Raw genomic sequence first — 20,332 nt, 5'->3', positions numbered from 1 at the left:
TTTTTGTTAAGGGACTCAAATTGGTGTAAATGACCCCCCCCCCTTGGCAAAAAGTTTTTTTTTTTTTTTTTTTTTTTTTTTTTTTAAATGTGAAGTGTTTTTTAAATTGGCATGTTTCCATTAAGCAAATTTACTGTAATCATATTCTAAGAACAGGAACATTTCCAAAACTGACTCCATGAGAAACTGAAAAATCCCCATCATATAGGTAGTCCTGGCCTGTTTTCTTTCCACTGGTATTTTCACGGTAGATGTTATCATCTCTGAAATCTGTAAGACTTTAAGACTGTAAGCCTGAACCCGTCTGCATGTTAGACATGAACTCTGGAGAAGGTTTGCGGCTGCACAACAGTGTCCCAAGTGGAAAGCTTAAAATGTTCTGGTGGTGATTTTAAGTAGACATGTTCCTTTCAAAAACTGGGGTGGGTTCTTTAAGACTTCAACTAATACATTTTGCAAAAAAACAAGAATCACTATTTTTTAAGAAATTCTTGGTTTTTATGTTATTTCTACATTCCTAGTTTTGCCACATCACATTTATTGATCTATTTATTCATTCTAACTTTTCGGAGTTATGTCTAAAAGCATGTACAGAAACATACTGGGCAGAGTTTACATTTAAAAATATCGATAAAATCCACCAACATTTCAATGTTATTTTTTTTATATAAATATGTGTAATTCAACCTATTTATGTATAGCTGATTTACAATAAATACAATCTATATAGTCCCAAGACAAAATTAAAAAAAATCCAAACACCCACTGCCAAATAAATGTTACAACTGATTTGTGTTTGCATACACTTCCCTCACATTACGGTGAGTGAACTTCACAACATCTCGAACTGAAGCGTGTGAAAAATCCATCAGAATTAGCAACAGAGATCCTAGCTTTTCTTAATCTGATGGAGGACATTCATCCTGCCACTCCTCGTCTGTAATAGGGCCACATAATTACCAGCGGCTCCCCCAGAGCCTTGCCCAGTTCATACGCCTAGGGCTCTCATTACCCATAATGCTGCCTGGGCTGTTAAATATCAAACACCTCTTTGTGCTCGAGGCACTGACCGCCCCTCAGCCTGCGGCAGCCCCTCCGTGCTCGCACTGTGTGTGCTTGTGTGGGATTGCCTGCGTAAACGTGAAAACGCACAAGTGTGGATCAGTGATTAAACTAATCTTGTCCATAACAGGAAACCTCACTTAGGTGTAGATTTATGTTTTGCATCATCCTTGCTTCCTCTAAAATGATGGGCTTTGACTCACAAAGTCACATAAGAAAATGTTAACAATGTATCTAAAAATGTTGTTTCCGTCTGCAAATTTTAAATGCAGAACAAATTTGCTTAAACTCTTGAGACGATTAAAGAGGACAAAGACGACACAGTGAAGAGAAAATCATGGCCTTGACTATTTCATTTTATAAGCCTTCCAGATTTAACCAAAATATTGCCCCAGGAGAGGGAAAGAAAATTATATAAGCATTACTTGCATGGTCAATAACATTTCTTCTTTTAGCTGCATTTAAAAAAAAAAAAAAAAAAAACGTTATTCCTGTATACACTAACACTTGCCTTTAGGCAAATGTTTTAAAAAATAATGTTGGAGGAAAGCTTCTATTCAAATAAAAAATAAATCTCCATGATTAAAGAAAGAACATATCTAATGTTCAGCTTTTGTAAATATCATCTAGAGTTTTTAAAACTGGTGGCAAACATATTAGCATCTAAGCCAGTTTCACATTTCTATGTGATACTAAAGAGAGCAACTCTGATGAGCCAACAAATTAAAAGAAATTACATATGAACCCAGTATTGACCTTTAATTATGTGCCCAGTGATACATGATGCCGTGTGGCTAAAAGGTTCTGCGCTAATTGTCCTGTGGGCGTGTTTGTAAAGTTTCTCACACAGCATAAGCAATGCTCTCCAACTGTACATGTGACCACATAATGTAACACAAGCATGTCTGGAATTCATTAAAGCATGTGTAACTTCATGTGCTGCCAAATTACACTTTTTTTTCACACATACTAACACTAAACTATGTGATACGCACCTGCAAATGTATGCTTAGATTTTTATAAAGCTGAGGAACTTGGACAAATGTATGTTTTGTCTAATTAAGGGACCTTCAGCTGTTACATATCGGCTTCTCAATATGAGCTTGTCTGTTTTTTGTCTTATTACAAGTACAAATGTTAGTGTATTGAGTATAAATCCAACTGTTCTCTAGACATATCTATTCATCTGAAGACAGGTTAGCTTGGATAGCCTTATTAAGAGAAGCAGCCAAAAGGCCCTTGGTAATTTGGAGGACCTGCAGAGATTCACAGCTAAGGTGGGAGTTTGAGTCCACAGGACAACTATTGTCCTTTTAGTAGTCCATCTGCTGGCCTTCACAGAGAAGTGGCAACAAGAAAGCCTTTTTTTTTTAAAGAAATGTATTGTGTGTGGGTAGGTTAAGGAGCAGAGAGGCACCTAATCAGTGCTGTGCCTCTGTAGTTTATCACATCATTTACACACACAAACAGCTGTTAAATACAAAAAATCCACACCGTGGACAGTCTGTCACAGGGCAACACAGAGACAGACAGGACAAACTACCATGCACACACACTCACACCTAGGGACAATTTAGAGAAACCAATTAACCTGACAGCCATGTTTTTGGACTGTGGGAGGAAACCGGAGTACCTGGAGAGAACGCACACATGCACAGGGAGAACATGCAAACTCCATGCAGAAAGACCTCAGGCAGAGAATCAAACCCAGAACCTTCTTGCTGCAAGGCAACAGTGCTACCAACCTATAAAAATGCAATTTATACTATTATTCTTCACAAAAGTAGGGGGTTGTAGTTTTGAGGTGATTAAAGATAAAAGTAATCCGCAGAGGGAGATTATGTGAAATGCTTTATGTTGAAATTCAGTGATTTATTTCTTTGCTTGGTCATTAAAATATATTGCTTTATTGATCAAAGTAATCCTTATTTTATAATGTATAAAGATCCCCAAATAAAAAGCCCTCAATTGATAAAAAAAATCAGCCTGTTTTGAAAGATGTTTAAACCTACAGGGTTTTAGTTCCTTTTCCTTTTCTGTGCTTTTAATTTTATGCTTGTTTGCATCATTGCTTAATTTAAATTATACTTCTTGTTTCTCTTAATGTATTTAGCTTTCCATGGAGTGTTTTATGCTTTTACCAAGCAATTTTCTAATTCTGCAGTTTGATTTACTTGTGATTTTTATTTTGTGAAGTATTTGTACTTATTTCCTGCAGTTTGCTGATGTGAAACCGATGCACACACCTCTTAATGTCTCCCTAAATAGACTTCTTACATCAGAAAGTGCCTGCTGTTGTAAGACTGCAGGAGGATGCACACAGTAGCGATGTATATACAATAAAATATACTGATTTAAATCTTCATATCTTGAGCATAACTGGAAAATATATATGGCAGTGTTTGCCTGAATTGAATAAATCTGTTTCTGGTTTGACAAAGTAAAAGCAAAGGACCTTGATGCATATTTAATAATAACGCTGCTCAATAGTTTCCTTTTCACATTTGTTACACTGACAAAAGATACTTATATCTTAAATGTACCTGGCTGTCAGAACTTAAAAACATATTTTCACATTAAAAAGTGTTAAAACAAACAAACAAACAAAAACACTTGCGATTTTTTGTGAAATGTACATGTACACAAATATTATTATTATTATTATTATTATTATTATTATTATTATTATTATTATTATTATTATTATTATTATTATTATTATTATTATTATTAATGGGGACCATTTATTAAATTACAGAACTGTAAAAATTATACTTGATTGATTGGCATCACAAAAGATAATGATTATCAGATATGTATCTGATCACTTCACTGCTAAGTTTGACCACAACATAATTTGCGCTCCATGAATGCAGAAAAGAGACCTATGGATTTGTCAGAGCTAATGTTCAGCATTATGGCTTTGACTGACAGATCATTTTATCTGTACATCCAAATCTAATTAGAACAAAAAATAAAAAAATAAAAAAGCTAAATTATGCTTCATTAATCAGTTTAGAATAACTACTGAGAATAGTTTACAAAAACTAGTTTTCCTATGAGGAGGGATAAAAATACTTAGCAGCTGACGTACCAATTGATCACCATAATTAGTTACAATGAAGAACTCTCTGAGACTGAGGAAGTAATAAAGAGAGCCAGTAAAATTAGGCAAACTCTAAGGATTAATGTATAAAGGCTGTTTGCTCTCCAATAAAAGTCAGAAGACTTCTATATTTTAACCATAAATTATATTTATTTTCCTCCTATTCAAACTACTGTGCCTTTCTGCTTATGTAAAAAACAAACACTGTTATTGTCATTACGGTCATTGTTGATACTCAACAGCTGCACAAACGATGCCTCTCACAAGTATTTTCAGTTCACGCTACTGAAAAAGTAGCACAAAAACACCTCGAAGTCATGCAAAAGTCATTTTCCATGGCCTTTCTGAACTCCTCCCACGCTCATGTTTTTCCCTCAGAGACCACCCGCAAACCGCTTAGACTGCTGGTGCCCAACAGATGCTTCCAAAAAGACCCACAAGACCTACTTCTTCAGCCTGACACCATCCCTCAGCACCAGTGTTGAATTATTTTGTTAATACATTCTTATATAATGGACAGAAGATATCTGTGTTTATTCCGTACATGTGTAAAATCATGGCGATCAGATGAGTGCTGGATTTATGCTTTCAGCTATTGCAATTATTTAGAGTTATTAATAATCACAACTAAACTCGTATTGCTGCACAACACCAGTTGTGAATCGTTTCCCTCTTTGGGTCAACAGAGGTGTTTTCATTCTGTGTTTCTGGGATGAAGACTAAACAAGGCAAAGCAGCATTTAGTTTTTTATGCTCATCAACTCTCAAAACAGCTGACAAAAACACTTAAAAATAAAAATATACAGAAACTATAGGGGTCACAGCCGCAAACATCACTGTTATCATTTTTATTTATCATTTCTATCTTGTCTCTGTTTTTTCTTTGCTTTTAAAGTTTGATCTTTCTAGTGCCGTTTTGTTCATGTCTTACGTGTTTGATTTTCCCATCTCTAATGCTGTTCTTTCTGTAAAGCTTTTTTAAGATACTCTTTATAGCAAATAAACTTTATTTGCTTTTCTACCTTAATCCTCAAATGATGTGTTAATTTTTGGTTTGTGTGTTTGGTTTTTTTAAATAAATATTTACCCTGGGAAGAAAAGTCCTAATAGTCTTCGTATTTAATTTAAGTCATTTCTTTCTTTTGATTCATTTTTGATAAATTCACAAAACATTGGATATTATGCAACTTAAAGTAGCTGCTAGCTGGAAAATGGCAAAAACTCTTACCGTTATCCTCAACAGAGAAGTGAAAGACATCCGAAGTAGCATTTTCTTCAAACCTCAGTACATAGCAGATGTTCAGGTCATCGATATCAGCTGCAAAAGAAAGTTACGATTATTTCTGAAAACCTCCTTTATCTTGAAGAGCTCATGTGACAGTGAAACATCTTTAAAAGTAGGAACAGATAAACTTTGAGATCATATACGACAAAAGCTGAGATATTAAACTATAAAGCAAAAAACATTTGACAAGAACATAAAAGAATGCAAATGAGGGTCAGTTTAATCTAAATGGTTTCATGGTCGAATCAATGTGAGGTGAGGCATGATGAAATTTTAAAACCGTCTGATAGCTAAGGTCTAAATTACACAACTAGGAGATTTGTCCTTGACAGGAAATGGAAAAAAAAATATATAAAAATTTAAGAAAGAATTTGCATTTTGTGATTAAAAAAACACTGATGTGATGTTTCATGCTGACTGCAGAAATAGCCTCAAACAAGCTTTTGAAGTTGTGTCGCAGCCTTTTGGCTTGTTCAAACACTTCCTCCATTCAAATAACTGTTCAGAGACGCAAGCTGTCCCGCTTTAGTATCGGCTATACTAGCAGCAGGTCTCTAGTATCACACTGATTCAATTACTTATCAGTGCTCAGCATGAACAATTTCCAACCAGAGGAATCATTTTTGAAAGTCATGCATCCATAATCTGGAGCGATAAGGGCTGCAAACCTGATATCCAAAGAGGCTCAAGCTAAACCAAAGACAAGAAAAAAGGGTTTAAATTCAAGAGCCTTGAACTTGTCCATGTCAAAAAAAAAAAAAAATCAGGGGATAGTGGATCTTTTAATGACAGACAAGGTAAGAATGTTAAGAATAGGATTGCACAGGGCACCACACATCTGTTTCCTGAACTTTCCTGAATTACAGGGCTGTGCCAGCACGTCCCTCCCCACCATTCCCTACAAAACATCTATTATAGCACAGAGAAATCATCAATGCTGCTAAAGAGCCTTCTCCCAGCAAAGCTTCGTCTTAAATAATAGATGTCAGAGGAAGAAGGTTCATAACATAAAAGCCTTGACTTAAAACCCTTGACTTTTGACTGGGATGTTTACCACTTATACTGTAGGTGGCTTCTTGTCGGCTTTTTCCTTTCCATTGTTTTTATTAGTTTATGTATACAGAACCTTGAGTAAGTATTTGCCTCTTATATATCTTTTCTGATTTTACTTTTTGGTCAGATTTTAAGCCTTCAGATCATCAAGCAAATTAGCAAGAAGCTAGCCTAAACAACCTGGCCTTAATCGTAAATGTAATGAGCCTCTGGATTAATCACATTTTTTGTTTGGTTTGGCTGGCTAAACGGAATCCTCATTTGAAATGTGCATGTTTTATTCTTTCTTCTGAAGTTAAAATGTTCTTGATGATTTGAAATGTTACAGTGTGACAAAAAAAAAGAAAAAAAAGCAAGAAGTCAAAGAAATATGTACAGGGATAAATACTTTTAACAGAACTGTAAGTGATTATTCTGAAATATTTGGCCTGCAGGAAGAGAATCCTCCTTGCAGGACAGACCTGAACCTAAGGACCTTACAAATCTAAAGTTAACAGTGTGAACAGAGGGCACACTCTTCATTCATTATTTAAAAAGATCGTCTCTTGGGAAGTGCCCTGGAAAAAGGACAAGTAAATAAAGAGCAAAGGATTGTCTCTTTCACCTGACTGCTTCTTTTGATGAGCCTGTTTGGTCTCTCTGACTCAATCTCTCACGACCCTTCCCTCATTCTTTATTTCTCTCATGTCACTTACATCCCCTCACCCCGCTTCCCTAGCTGCCTCCTCTGCACTCTCCTTCCCCTCTTCAATGCCGTGCTGCTTCTTTTTCTTTTTTCACTCTTGTCTTATCTGCGTCCTTTTTTGTTTGGAAGATCGCAGCCGCAGACTGTTTGTAAGAAGTGTCCATCTCCTCCAGGCTTAAAGAGCTCTTTCTCGCTCTGTGTTCTCAGCTCATATCTTTGCTTACAGCAAGCAGGTGAATTTTTGTACATGTTGGTTTAGTTGCCGTGCCATGATGATTGCATTGCTTCAAACAGCAATCAGTGGCATTGTTGTCTCTGTGCATGTGTCAATACTTATCCATATTCAAATCTGCAGAGTTCCTTGGCAATGTCAGAACATTTTCAGGAATTAATACAAAACTTTACTCTGGATTCATAGCAAATATTTTTACAGTCAGTCTTCAGATAGGAAGGGAGGACGGAAAGCAGGAAGGACGTTTAAAAATAAATAAAAATAAAATCCAATATTTTCCCACACACCTGTTTCTTCTTCCCTATTTATCCAAACATGGAAAATGCAAAAATCATATTCTTCACATTAACATCGTTCTGCAGTCTGTGTAAAAAGTCAGACACTAACCAATGTGGTGGTGATCAATGCATTCTCTATAATTTTATAAGACATAGCATTTCAATACTTCAAACTGACTGGACCCAGTGAAACTACCTGAATTTACTGCATCTCCAATACCATCCTGTCATTTTGAGCTCTGCACTGACCTTTTCACACCATTCTCTACCTCTGTCCTGCTTCATTTAACAGACCTCCAAAGAGAACATCAGATGTGAACATCACCCCACGAGACGCAGAAAGAAAATTAATTATTCATCTGTTACGTCTACAAAAACATCAGCCTGTAACTTTGGTCTGTTAATTACGATTTGATGAGCAAGGCACATCCAAATCATACCCATAAATTAACTATTGAAATTCCCAAGCTGGCACTTGTCACACGTACGAATAATTATAACCCCATAAATTAAAATCTTTGGGAAGCAGAGTGTGAAAAATTAATCAAAACTTACTGATTTACAGGGAATTTGAATGTCACACTTTTTTCTTCAATAGCAAATCACAAGTTAGGAGGTTATAATTATTTGATCACAAAAACATGATGAAAAGCAACTTCTCTGAGCAAAGAAATATGACAATTATGCTCTTAAGGCACAGTTTTCAAACATTTTGTTTACAAATAATTTATGACAAATTACTAGCAGTAACAATTAGACATCTCTCTACCTACTGCTTGCCACTGCCAGTTAGCTGATTGAAAAGAGACTAAAATAACTGTCTCAATTACAGAAAAGACAAATTTGATTATTTTTGAAATTCTCTAAAAAACATCGACAGCCATGGAGTTATATCTCAAATAAATAACCAGTCAATGTCAGCTTCACAAACACTCAGCGTTATTATATAAAGTGTAGAGAAGCAAAAATTAATATTTTGCACATTAAGAATTTAATATGCAGTGTTTTCTCAAAACTGTTGCTATCAAAAGAAAGAGTAAATAAAAGATATTTGGTTTTCTGTTCTAATTAAAAGCAATGAGTTCACTTAATACTTTTACTGCGATAGTTTGAAACTTGGTATTTTTCCTTAAACCTTTCACGTTGTGAAAATGTCATGCCAGTCTATTGCTAGTATCAATATCTATAATGACAATAAACATTCAGACAGTTCTGTTAGAGCGAGGGGTCTTCAACCTGTTGTTAATAAGCCACATGACTCTTTAAGCACTGCTTCCATTCAGTTTTTACTGATATCCCAAAAATTTCAGTTTTGAGAAATTGGTTTGGAACAGGCAGCCACAATGACTTCTCATAACTTCGGTCAACAATAGTGTAGAAATGAACAATGTTTTGAAATTTAAAGGTATTTATACTTGTAGGCTTTTTGTATGCTTTATTGCAACATCTGTATAATATTCAGCAAAAGAATGTCAATAATTGTTCAGGGAATCAGTTTTTCATCCTTTGTCATTAAATTACAAACTAAATGTGTTATTTTCTTAAGTTTCTGAAGAAACTTAAGAACATTTCTAAGGAAACTGAAAAAGTCAGATGTTTATCCTTTTTCTAGATTCTAAAACGAGAGATACATTTGTGGTAGTATAACTGTAAAATAAATAAAAAAATTCAGCTTCTAGGTACTTATAAAACATGATAAGTTGTCCTTCCTTAAAGACTTGTTTAGGTTTTGCAGCTCTGAACAAACAATGGCAAAAATTGTTGGAAAGGTTGCCGATTCCCATGTTTGGTGCATGGGTAAACTTACGTACATAACAGATTCAATGTAAATTTAAATAAGTCTTTGTGCAACACTGACTTGATCAAACAAATTTCTGTTATACAATTATTGATAACTGGCACTGAGAGACTGCTTCTGTGCTTTTCTGGTAAAATACTGAGCAGAGTAACTTATTCAACTATTAAGAGTTATTGTCAGAGCTTACCTTGACTAAAGGCATCAATGGAGTTGTTTCCGTGTCCCAGGTTGACGATGTAGCCGTGTTTGGGCTGGGTAGTGATGTGGAACACCACCGAGGCCGGGATGCTGTCCCTGTCCTCCACTTTTAACACTTTCGGGCTGATGGGGAACCCCAAATGACCTGTGGCCAAAATCTTCAAAGTGGCTGCACCTTTATTTACCACAATCTGAGGGACGCCATTGTCTATTGCCATAATTGTAATCTTCATAGTCTGAGGACGTCTTGTCTCAAAAATTGTGTTGGGGAAAACATAGAAGTCTGTGTGTGTGCCATCAGTGACAGTGAAGGAGAATGAGTCTTCAAGTGTTTCAGTTCCATCGTGTTTGTAGCTGACGAGGTTTTCGTTGAGGTCTTGTTTTGTAAAGCTGGCAACAGGTGTGGACTGGTTGTACAGCACCTTGCCATGAACAGGCAACTGGGTTATTGTAAATTTAATCAATTTCTCAGCAGTGTCCTGATCTTCAGCAGTTAGCTCGAAGGGTGTGATTAATTTCAGTTGACCTTCAGTGACAATTAGGCCATTTATAGTCACGACGGGTTTCTTGTTATCTACATCCACAATAGATATTCTAAATGTTCTGAAAATGGGATTGTACCCATCTGTGACTTCAAACTCAAAACTGTCCATTTTTACCTCATCGTCAGAGGTGTGAATGTAAAAAATCTTGCTGCCTGCTAGCTGAAGTTGGGTAAAAGATCCAATGGGTATCCCAGGAGTGTCTGTGCACTCAAGGTGCCCCCTGACTGGGGCCCGTGTGACAGTAAAAACTAATTTCTCGTCAGGACTGTTGAGATCAGAGGTGCTTAGAAGATCTGTGGACAAAGTCACCCTGCCACCTTCTCTTAGAGACACACCTTTACTGATCACATCCGGGAATACGATGTCAACACTGCCCACAGTGATATAGAAGTAACGATCTATGAGTGAATTTATTCCATCGGTCACATCAAATTTGATTAAGTCTCTGAAGCCATCTTGTCCATTGTGTGTGTACAATATGAGTCCTACATCAATTTCAGATTGTGTGAAATTCATGCCAAGTGTGATGTTCTCAAGAAACCCGGATGGTGTTTTTCTCTGCAGGAGACCCTGGCCAGGTCCAAATCGGATTATATATGTTAGCGTGCTGTCTTCAGAATCTAAATCTGTTGCTTTGAGGACTTTATTATTAATCTCCTTCGTCTCTCCAACTTCCACCTCCAGGCCATCATTGACAGCCATCCTGGGGGTCTCATCATCAACAGGGATGATCATAATAACGGCTGTTTTCTGCACAGAATACTTTCCATCTGTCACAACGATATCAAAGCTGTCCTCCGTTGTCTCTGAGTCATCGTGCTCATAAATAATACTTGACGCCTCTCTAATCTCTTCTAAGGTGAAGTTAGACACCAAAACAGAGCCCGTGGATAGCTGATTTAAAATGGCACCATGTTTGGGAGGTTTGGAGATGATGAACATCAGCTCCTCAGGTGGAAAATCAGCATCTGCTCCATTCAGAATCGGAGGGTCGATGATAATGTTCATCCCCTCCATCACAACTATCTCCCTCAAATAAACCTCTGGCTTTTCATCATTTGTTGGGATGATTATGATTGGAAAGAAATGGTTCTCTGAGAAATTGATGCCATCAGAGCACCTAAACGTGAACCGATCCTCCACTGGCTCTACCCCCTTGTGAATGCTCTGCACATAGAAGATATTTCCCTCCCTTATGTCTCTTAGAGTAAATGCACTGATAGCTGTTCCTGACCTTGACTTCTCTGAGCCTGGAGCAGGGGATATATTTTCTACATAGCCTGCAATGGGCTGCACAATGACAGTGCAAAGGATGTCATCTGTTGGAGTGTCATTATCATCAGCGTTCAAGTGCTGAGAGCCAATACCATATTTCTCTCCTTCAATAACGCTGAACTGGAGCCCAACTCCAATCTCAGGGGCCTGATTGTCAACAGGCAGGACAGTGACTCGTATGTGGACTCCACTGACTATATTGCCCCCTACTGTCCAATCATCAGACATGTCTGTGAGGGTCAAATTAAATCCATCTTGCTGAGAGAAGAGACCTATCTCACCACCAGTGTGTGCATACATAACCTCCCCATTAATTATGTCAGCTTGTGTAAACCTTGCAGCAGGCACTCCTTTAACTAATATTTCCCCAAAGACTGGGGGATCTTCCACAATAAACATCAGCTGGAAATCATCAGTATCATCATCATGGCCTTGAATCACATTTGCTGTGATTTCTGCCACACCATTTTCCAGCACATCCATGTGAGACCCGATTGTTCCTGAGGGGAGGCTGATGGAGGGAGTTTCATCATCAATGGGCTTTACAATAACTTTAACTGTCACAGTCACAACATGCACCCCATCACTGACATCAAGCTGAAAATCATCGCTCACTGTCTCCTCCCCGCTGTGAATATATGATATTTTCCCCTCTGAGATATCATCAAGTTTGAAAATCCTGTTTTTCTCCAGGTCAGTGAACGCAGCCTTAATCTGGCCATGTTTAGGTGGTCGACTCAGAGCAAAAGTTATCTTTTCGCTTTCTGTATCAAGGTCTTGGGCATCCAGCTCTGCAGCGGTCATAATGTGCATTCCGCCTTCAAACACGGTAAAACCGGTGTTTGTGATTTGCGGAGGGTTGTTATTGACTGGCTGCAAAAAGACTGTGAACACCCCCTCTACGCTGTTCCCTGCCGTGTCTTCGACGGTGTAACGGAACTGTACGACGTGGGCCGTGATTCCCAGTTCCATGTTTGGCGGCGCGTAGGATATCTTATGATGGTTTATTTGAGCTTGTGTAAACTCTGCCACTTCAGAATCAGGACGATCTGTCAACACTAATGATCCAAATACAATGGGGTTATTTTCATCTGTATCGGTTGGAGCCTGGATGAGTGTATATTTAAGGTCACGATCCTCTGAGTCCACATCAGTGTAACGGAGGACCTCTTTAGTGAATTGAGTGAGTTCATACTCCTCAACAGTCATCTGCAGGGTAGTGCCGGGGTACAGCTCAGGGGACACATCATCAATCGGCAAAACACGAATTACAAATATACTATCTCCAGATAAATTAGGTGGGTCATTGTCGTCCTGAACAGTGAACAAAAACTGATCCATGATTGTTTCTATGCTGTGGGGGCCTGTGTGCCTGTAAAACAACTTTCCATCTGTGATGTCTTTCTGAAGCCATTCTGTCACCTCCTTCTCATACATTTCATCCTCAGCATTAAATTTCCAAGAGGAGGGGTCCTCCGGGGCGTCTGACTGTCGCAGGAGAACTGTGCCGATTGTGGAAAAAGGGGGAATAATGGTAAATTTAATTGTTGAGTCTTCAGAGTCAATATCAGCAGCACTGAGCACGAGAGGCGATATGGCAATCGTTTGGTGTTTGAAAAGCACCAGACCCATGTTTGCATTGATGATTGGCGACTCGTCATCGGTGGGGACAATAGTGATGGGAAAGAGAAATTCAACTTCATTTTTCCCATCTGTCATCTTGAAGACAATATTGTCACTGTATGTGTCGCTGCCATCATGCTGATAGATAACAGCCCCCGTTGTGAGGTCAGCAGGTGTGAAAGATTTTCTCTGAGAGCCCAGCACCATGAGCCCCCCGTGCCGTAAGCCGTCCACCACTGTGACTGTGACAGAGTCCAGGTTGTCCTCGTCGCTGATCTCCAAGTTGTGTGTGCTGATGAGAGGCCGTGACTGGCCCTCGTACAGCAGCTGACCCGTGTTACGTGTCACAACAGGGGCCAGAGTGTTCATCGGCTTCACAACAATCATAAAAGCAAAAGGGTCAGAGACAGCCCCCTCCGTGTCTATCACCTCAAACTCCAGCTGAAAAATCCTTTCTGTGTCCGAGTCCAGAGAGGGTGGAACATAAGCTATTTTCAAATCCTGCAAGTCTTTCTGGTAGAAGGAGGTGATTGGGAGGTTTCTGTCATCTGTGCTGACTATGTAACCCTCTTCATAAGATAAGGGAGAACTGATGTTAAAAATAAGCTCTTCTGGGTCTGACTCTGCATCCTCAGCAGCCAGCATGTCAGGGGTGAGGGCTGTCATCACAAACTGGCTCACCTCCATCATCATCATGGTTACAAAGCTGGGTTTGGGGGGAGTGTTCTCCTCTCCATCTCTGATGCGAACCATAAGATGAAAATACTCCTGCTTCACCAGGTTCCCTTCTTTATCGTGGAGTTCTGCAACCATAGGAACATAATCCCTGTTTGGAGATTTGCGATTAAACGTGTGCTCGTACCGTATTTCCGCTTGTATGAATTCGTCACAGTCCATCACAGTGGAAAGTTTACCTCCATCAATGAGTTTTCCATATCTGGGCAGTGTGCTGACGCCGGATAAGGATGCCACTTCGCATTTGTAATTCACTCTATCATAAGTAAACTCTAATATCTTCATATCGATAGGATTACTAATCCCTTTAAGACGATCAACAGTGAGTGGCACGTTTTTGGTGAGTAACTCCAGCTGCGTAAAAACTACTTCCACCTCCATCATGAACGGGATAATAACAGTTTCGGTTTGAGCGTCATACCTGAGCTGCAGCCGCACTCTGTCCCTGGCCGGACTCCTGGAGCCATAGTGAGAATATGTCACGTCGCTCGGGCCAAAATCACATGGAAACTTTTTGGGAGAGAGGTGCCCAGGTCTCTGTGTGAGCGGGTCGTCGTCCAGCACGGTGATGCTGCACCGGTCTCCCGGCTGCGTCTGAACCACCAGGTCGTTGATGGGGTCGATGAAGACCGATCTTCCGAAAGGCACGCGTATTCCGTTGTTGGCCACCAGGATTGCGTCCTCCGACAGCTCGGACCGGAGCGCGTAAAATAACCCGGAGCTGTTGGGCTGCGCTAAAACAAAACCTGTTACTGAAAAGCACAGGAGAAGTCCGCGGAGCAGCATCTTCGCGTCCGAAAACAGCGACGCTGTCAATGTGCTGCCGTTGCAGTGCCCACCCAGGCTGTTGCACTCGAAAAGAATCAAATCCCAAGAAATGATGGGAGTCAGATGGATGTGACTCCCGCACATCTATCCGTCCGAAGCATCCACATACTCAGCCTGCACAGCGCACAAGAGTTTTAACTTCATGCTCCAGAGAAGGACTGGCTGAGCTGCTCCCGCCCATCCCCGCACATATTGGAGGATTTCTGAAGGCTTGTGGGCTCACCAGCATCGCCAATGGGCACTACACTTGACAGTCACCAAAAGAGGCTGGATTAGGAAGATGAGCTGAATTCCTTCCAACGGATATAATTGACTTGGCACAACACCCATTATCGGCTTTGTCCAGGTACAAGCACTTTGCGAAGTGATAAGATAAAATATGACATATCACAATGAAGGTGTTTTCAGTTGTATTTTGCAAAACACAGACACCTTATGTACAATGATCAGTTAGACTTTTACTTTAAATCAATGGTGCATGTCCCCTCTTATCAAAACGGATTGAATTCTACACTGTAAAAACAGTTTTAACAAATTTATTAAGTTAACATGCTCAATACTACAATGTTCTTAACTCTGATGTTTTGAGTGAGCTCTTTTTTGTGTTTCTTCGTTTCTTTCTTTCTAACTTTCTTTTTTCCTCTCTTTCTTTTTTCTTCCTTTATATGGTTATAGAAACAACTGGTTGTGCTCTAATGAACCAAATATTCTAGGTTTTGCCAGGTTTCTTTACTTTTTTATCATGCCATTGTTTCAATATGAGGATAGCTGATCTGAGAGATAATATTGTGCTTGAGCTATAAACCTAGAACAATGCCATTTAGCAAGGCTATGTTTATCAGTAAATGTATTTTACTTGAAGGGGTGGTATGATGTATTTTCCAGCCACAATGAGCCTTTTTATAGCAAAATCAAGTAATTATTTTACCTTCAGTTGTTAAAAAACGTTGTGTATATTATTCCCCTCCTTTAACTGTCACCCCAAAACATGTAAATCAATGGCTCTACAAAGACACCCATATTCTAATAGTTAAGAGATGAGTTAACAAAATTGGCTGACTTGTGGCAACGAATGTCCTCAGATGATTTCAGTCACATGTGTCAAACTCAAGGCCCACAGGCCAAATGTGGCTCGTCATAACTATTTCTGAGGGCACAGTTGGTAGAATTAGTCAGTCTATATTTGAATAATCAAATAGAAGAGCAGCTAGAAAAGTAGCAGCTGCACAATTAATCAACATTTCAAAAACAACAGGAAAACAGCATGTTTTAAACTTTCACAAACTTTATAGCATATTCAGACTGATTGATGCCAAATATTTGCAATTAGAAGGAATATAATTTTACACCTGCATCATTGTCATTGGTGCACATAAACAATTTTTGGTGGATACAGAGGATTCCCTCTTTCACAACAGATACATCTACTTGGTCTTCTTTGGCTAGAAAAGTATGACCAACAAGAGCCTCATCTCACTCTTTCATGAAGTCATATAGTTTATCCTCCATGTCGGAGCGAATCAATAAGTAATAGTTTGTGAATAGTTTTCATTGTCATCCATACAACACAAATAAACACTTAATCAGACAAGCATTTCCATATAAATTCTGTTCAGATCATTATACATTACCAAATAAAGCCAGAGAACACTATAAAATGTACAACTTTATCAGACATAAAGTTTGATTTAAAAGTTAAAGCTGAGGCTCATATTCGATTCTCCCAAAATCTCCTTTTTGTAGTGTCTGTTCTCATATCCTCATGTTACCTGCTGAAGGGTTTGGCAATCTGTGCATTCCTGGCTTCACCTAAATAAGAAATGCTTTACCTAATCAAAAGTGTCTCTTTAACAGTCTGCTGTTAGGAAATAGGAACAGTATAGACATCACTTTCTTATGGAGTCTAGAACATATAAGTATTCATATTATTGCTTTAAAACATGCATTCGGTCCTTATTTTGTCTATAAACTCATACATATATGAAACTTGATGGAGTGTAATTTGAGCTGTGCACCCAATGACAAGAAGATGACCGTCACCTCCCCGGCTCTCTCTAACTTCTGCATACCTCAGTTGGGAGACCATCAAACTACCATGTGAGAGACCGGGGTTTGAATCCTGCAAGAAATTGCACACATTTATTATATAAGAAAAATATTAGTGTATAGTTATTTGAAATACTTTGATATGAACCATTACCTAATTACAGTGTCATCAGTCTGTTTTCAGTTTAAGCTTAATATGCCTCTCTTCATTGTTCATCTGTGAATCTCTGTAGAAACTAACAGTGTGAATGTCATCTATTCATATATGGATTTATTCCCTTTTTTCTTTAGCTGTTTGTTCTGAAGTGTTCAGTATTGTTGGCCTCTAAATATCGCTGACCGTCCCTCAAGGAGCATAAGAGCGCAGTTACAACCTCACCAGGCTAACAATTTTTTTCTTGTTTTGTTTATGTATAAATCCTAAATTCTCCAAACTGTTGCTGTAAACAACAATGTTGGCATGTAGAACAAATAATTAGCTTTCATGAAAACAAAAATGGAAAAGTGGAGGCTGTTGGTCAAGAAAGAAGAAGACATTTTGCCTAACCTCCTTTCTGGCACTATATGATAACTTGAGTCATTTCTAACATTTATAAACCTTTCTGTGGAAGGAAGAGTTAACATCACACCCAGTAAAGCATTATGTTTCCATTCAGAAAGATTTACCTAAATAAGTTTTGTCCACAAAGTATGTAGTACATTTCTGTAAGTGGTGCAGTCTTTCACTGCAGTTTTTTTTTTTTTTTTATATGTATGTATTTAATATCTGAACCAATTTGGTGTTATTCCTTTGGATGTGTCAGTTATTTGAGTTGCTGCCAACGTCTGGTGTGCATTTCATGTCAAAAGAAGAATTAGAAATATATTGACAGAAAGAACACATTGATGGGTCCAGCCCATATTTTACCCAGCTGGTAATGTAAAGGGGCATCTCAGAAGGTTCAATCTTCATTAGTTATCCATGAGAGAAGAAGCCTCATTTGCTGATGAAAGGCTATTTATAACCTTTCACTCCTTAACTTTTATGAGTCAATTTTCTGCAAAGAGTTTTTCATTGCTCAATAATCTTACAGGTTTCCAACATGAAAATTTGAAAATGTCCAAACTCACGAGTAAGACAGCCTCAATGTTAAATGTAACCCTTAGCAGTGTTTGTAGCCACAGTCAATTTTCCATTCTCCTTCTCTACATTTAGAATGCGTGGTGATTAGAGGGCGTCCAGAGGCATGTTATTTTGAAACACAAAGACCAGCCTTATTTTTTTTTCCAGCTGTTTATGCCTGAAATCCATAAAGACATTCTTCTTGTGATTTTACAAGAGAAAAACATCTATGCATGTATGACATTGATGCAAATCCATAAGTTAGATTGCATTGAATATCAACACCTGAGGACAGTCACAAGATAAGTTAGACAAAATTAGAGATCCCTGTGCATTTTCTTCTGCGAATAATTGTTTACAGCTTTATTATTTTTCAAAGAAAACTAAGATGAAATAATGCACAGATTTTTCATTGATGAGCACCTGTTTGTGTAATTTCCATCATTCTGACCCTCTGGTCAGACAGATGCTTCTTCTGTTCCCATGTGACCAATTAGCACTCAAACTCTGGTTAATCCCTGCAGCTCTCTATCACCCAACAGGTACAATAGAAGTTTTGGAAAGCTCAGCCGCATATTTATGGCACATTCTCACAGCGCAGGATATAGGGTTCCCTCTGCGCAGCAGCTGCTATGCCGTGATAAGGCCCCACGTGGAGACTTTGAGGTCTGAGACTACACGGCTCAGTGAAAAATTCAAAACTGCCAACTAATGACATTGTAAGGGTCAGGTGTACAAAAAAATGGTTGCATTTGCATAAAACCTTGGTATGTATGCCATGAGTTACTAAAACATTTTCTATGGACTCAAGCATTTAAAATAGAAGCTTTTTGTGATAATTTGAGGAGCAGAGCCACAGAAACACACCAAAATATTTGCACTTAATTGGATTTTATGTTCTAGTTACTATGGTCAACTTAAAGGAGGATTGTAAACTGTTGAATGAATCAAGACAGTTTACTGTATCACATGGTAAGAAAATATTATGACTATGTCTTTAACATATGCATAACAATTACAAAAAAAATAAAAAATAGAGGACACACAGATGAGCCACAAAAGTATAACAACACACAAATTGTAGTTCATAGACCTTGAATAGAAACTCAATATAACTTCTGTTGTAGTGATTCAAAATGAATCCTATCAGTTATGTACACAAGAATATATTTACAGTGATTTTCAAAGTATTCATGCTCCTTGTTTTTACATTCAGCGAATCTGAGTGGGGCAAAGAAAGCAACTGATGAAAAAAAAAACCAAAAAAAAAAAAAAAAAAAAAAGTCCTTTCCCCAGTTTGACACAAACCATGTAGGGGTCACAGCACTCATCTTTCAAGTGGTGCTCTGGTCAGATGAGAGCACAATAAAACTATCACTGCATTCCACACTGCACACACAATTTTCCTGATGAAACATGGTGTTGGCAGCATCATGATGTGGAATTACTTTTCTTTAACTGTTCAGCAGGAGTTAACAGGAATTTTGATCGGGGCTGTAAAAGGGCCAATCCTGGAAGACAACCTTTTACAGGCTGCAAACAACAAAAAAAATAATCACAGCCAAATCTTCAAATTGGATGACTTAGTTGAAATTATATTCAGGTGCTAAAAATGGCCCATAGAGACTTCATATCTGAATTCAAATGAGTATCTAAAATTGGAAAGATTATGTCTATAGACACTTCTCTATCCAGTCTGACTGAAAAAGTAAAACAAGTGCAGTCTCTTGATTTACAAAGCTAATAATGCATAACGCTTGCAGCTGCAATCGCAGCAGTGTTTGCCACAATTTCCAGGTTTTTGTAAAATAAGTTGAAAGTCATGTCTCATTTTCTTCCTACTTCAGAAACGGCACTTTATATGAAAAATGTTTGCCAAAGGCAAGAAAATACTTTGGCATTTTTGTACTTCAATAGGAAAATTAAAATGCTGTAAAGTAACATCCAGGAAACAAAAAATCTTTCCTGGCATTTTGTCTTAAAAGCACCACTTTGAGACATTTTATTTAAAACCCCTGTGGCACAATGAAGCTAAAATCCTTCTCTACATCACCAGGACTTGAACTAATATAACATATTCATTTGAGTTTGACTATAAAATCTACTGAAAGTGTCAAATTAAACATGTAAAAGCAAAAATAGCACAGAGCAAGGCAGCATTTTATTAGACTTGAATTACTGTGTGGAGATAGGGAGTAACACAAAAGCGCACTATGATGTACATTAGGAAAGGGCAATAGTAATTCTCATAAAGAAGAATACTCTGAGCATAGATATTCAATGTTTTTCAAGTAAAATGTGCTGAAATAGTTTGATCTAGTCAAATCCAGAAATGCTCAAATAACATACTTGGCAAAACAATAAAAAATACAACCTGATGTTAGTAATTGTATAAAGATAAATAATATTCAAGAAAGAACAAGGGTTTATCAGTTGAATGAAGAGACGTTTTAGAGAAACACTCAGGAATACGTGCACAAG

At 38.1% G+C, this 20,332-nt stretch overlaps 1 protein-coding gene across 1 annotated transcript in view; it reads right to left on the bottom strand.

Moving 5' to 3' along the window:
* Positions 1-15,234, bottom strand: part of LOC106951387 (FRAS1 related extracellular matrix 2) — a gene marked incomplete at its 3' end in the record, with an annotated part of 84,593 nt that extends 69,359 nt beyond the window's left edge. The window contains exons 1-2 of the mRNA XM_015038896.1: positions 9,687-15,234; positions 5,397-5,486 (exon numbers count right to left, since the gene is read on the bottom strand). Coding sequence (XP_014894382.1) covers positions 5,397-5,486; positions 9,687-14,787 — 5,191 coding nt within the window. The remainder of the gene's footprint in view (positions 1-5,396; positions 5,487-9,686) is intronic.
* Between the last annotated feature and the right edge of the window lie 5,098 nt (positions 15,235-20,332).

This window comes from Poecilia latipinna, unplaced genomic scaffold, assembly GCF_001443285.1.
Source record: "Poecilia latipinna isolate Pla-1442-1.1 unplaced genomic scaffold, P_latipinna-1.0 Scaffold457, whole genome shotgun sequence".
Lineage (NCBI taxonomy): Eukaryota > Metazoa > Chordata > Actinopteri > Cyprinodontiformes > Poeciliidae > Poecilia > Poecilia latipinna.
This window is presented reverse-complemented; position numbering and strand designations above follow the sequence as displayed.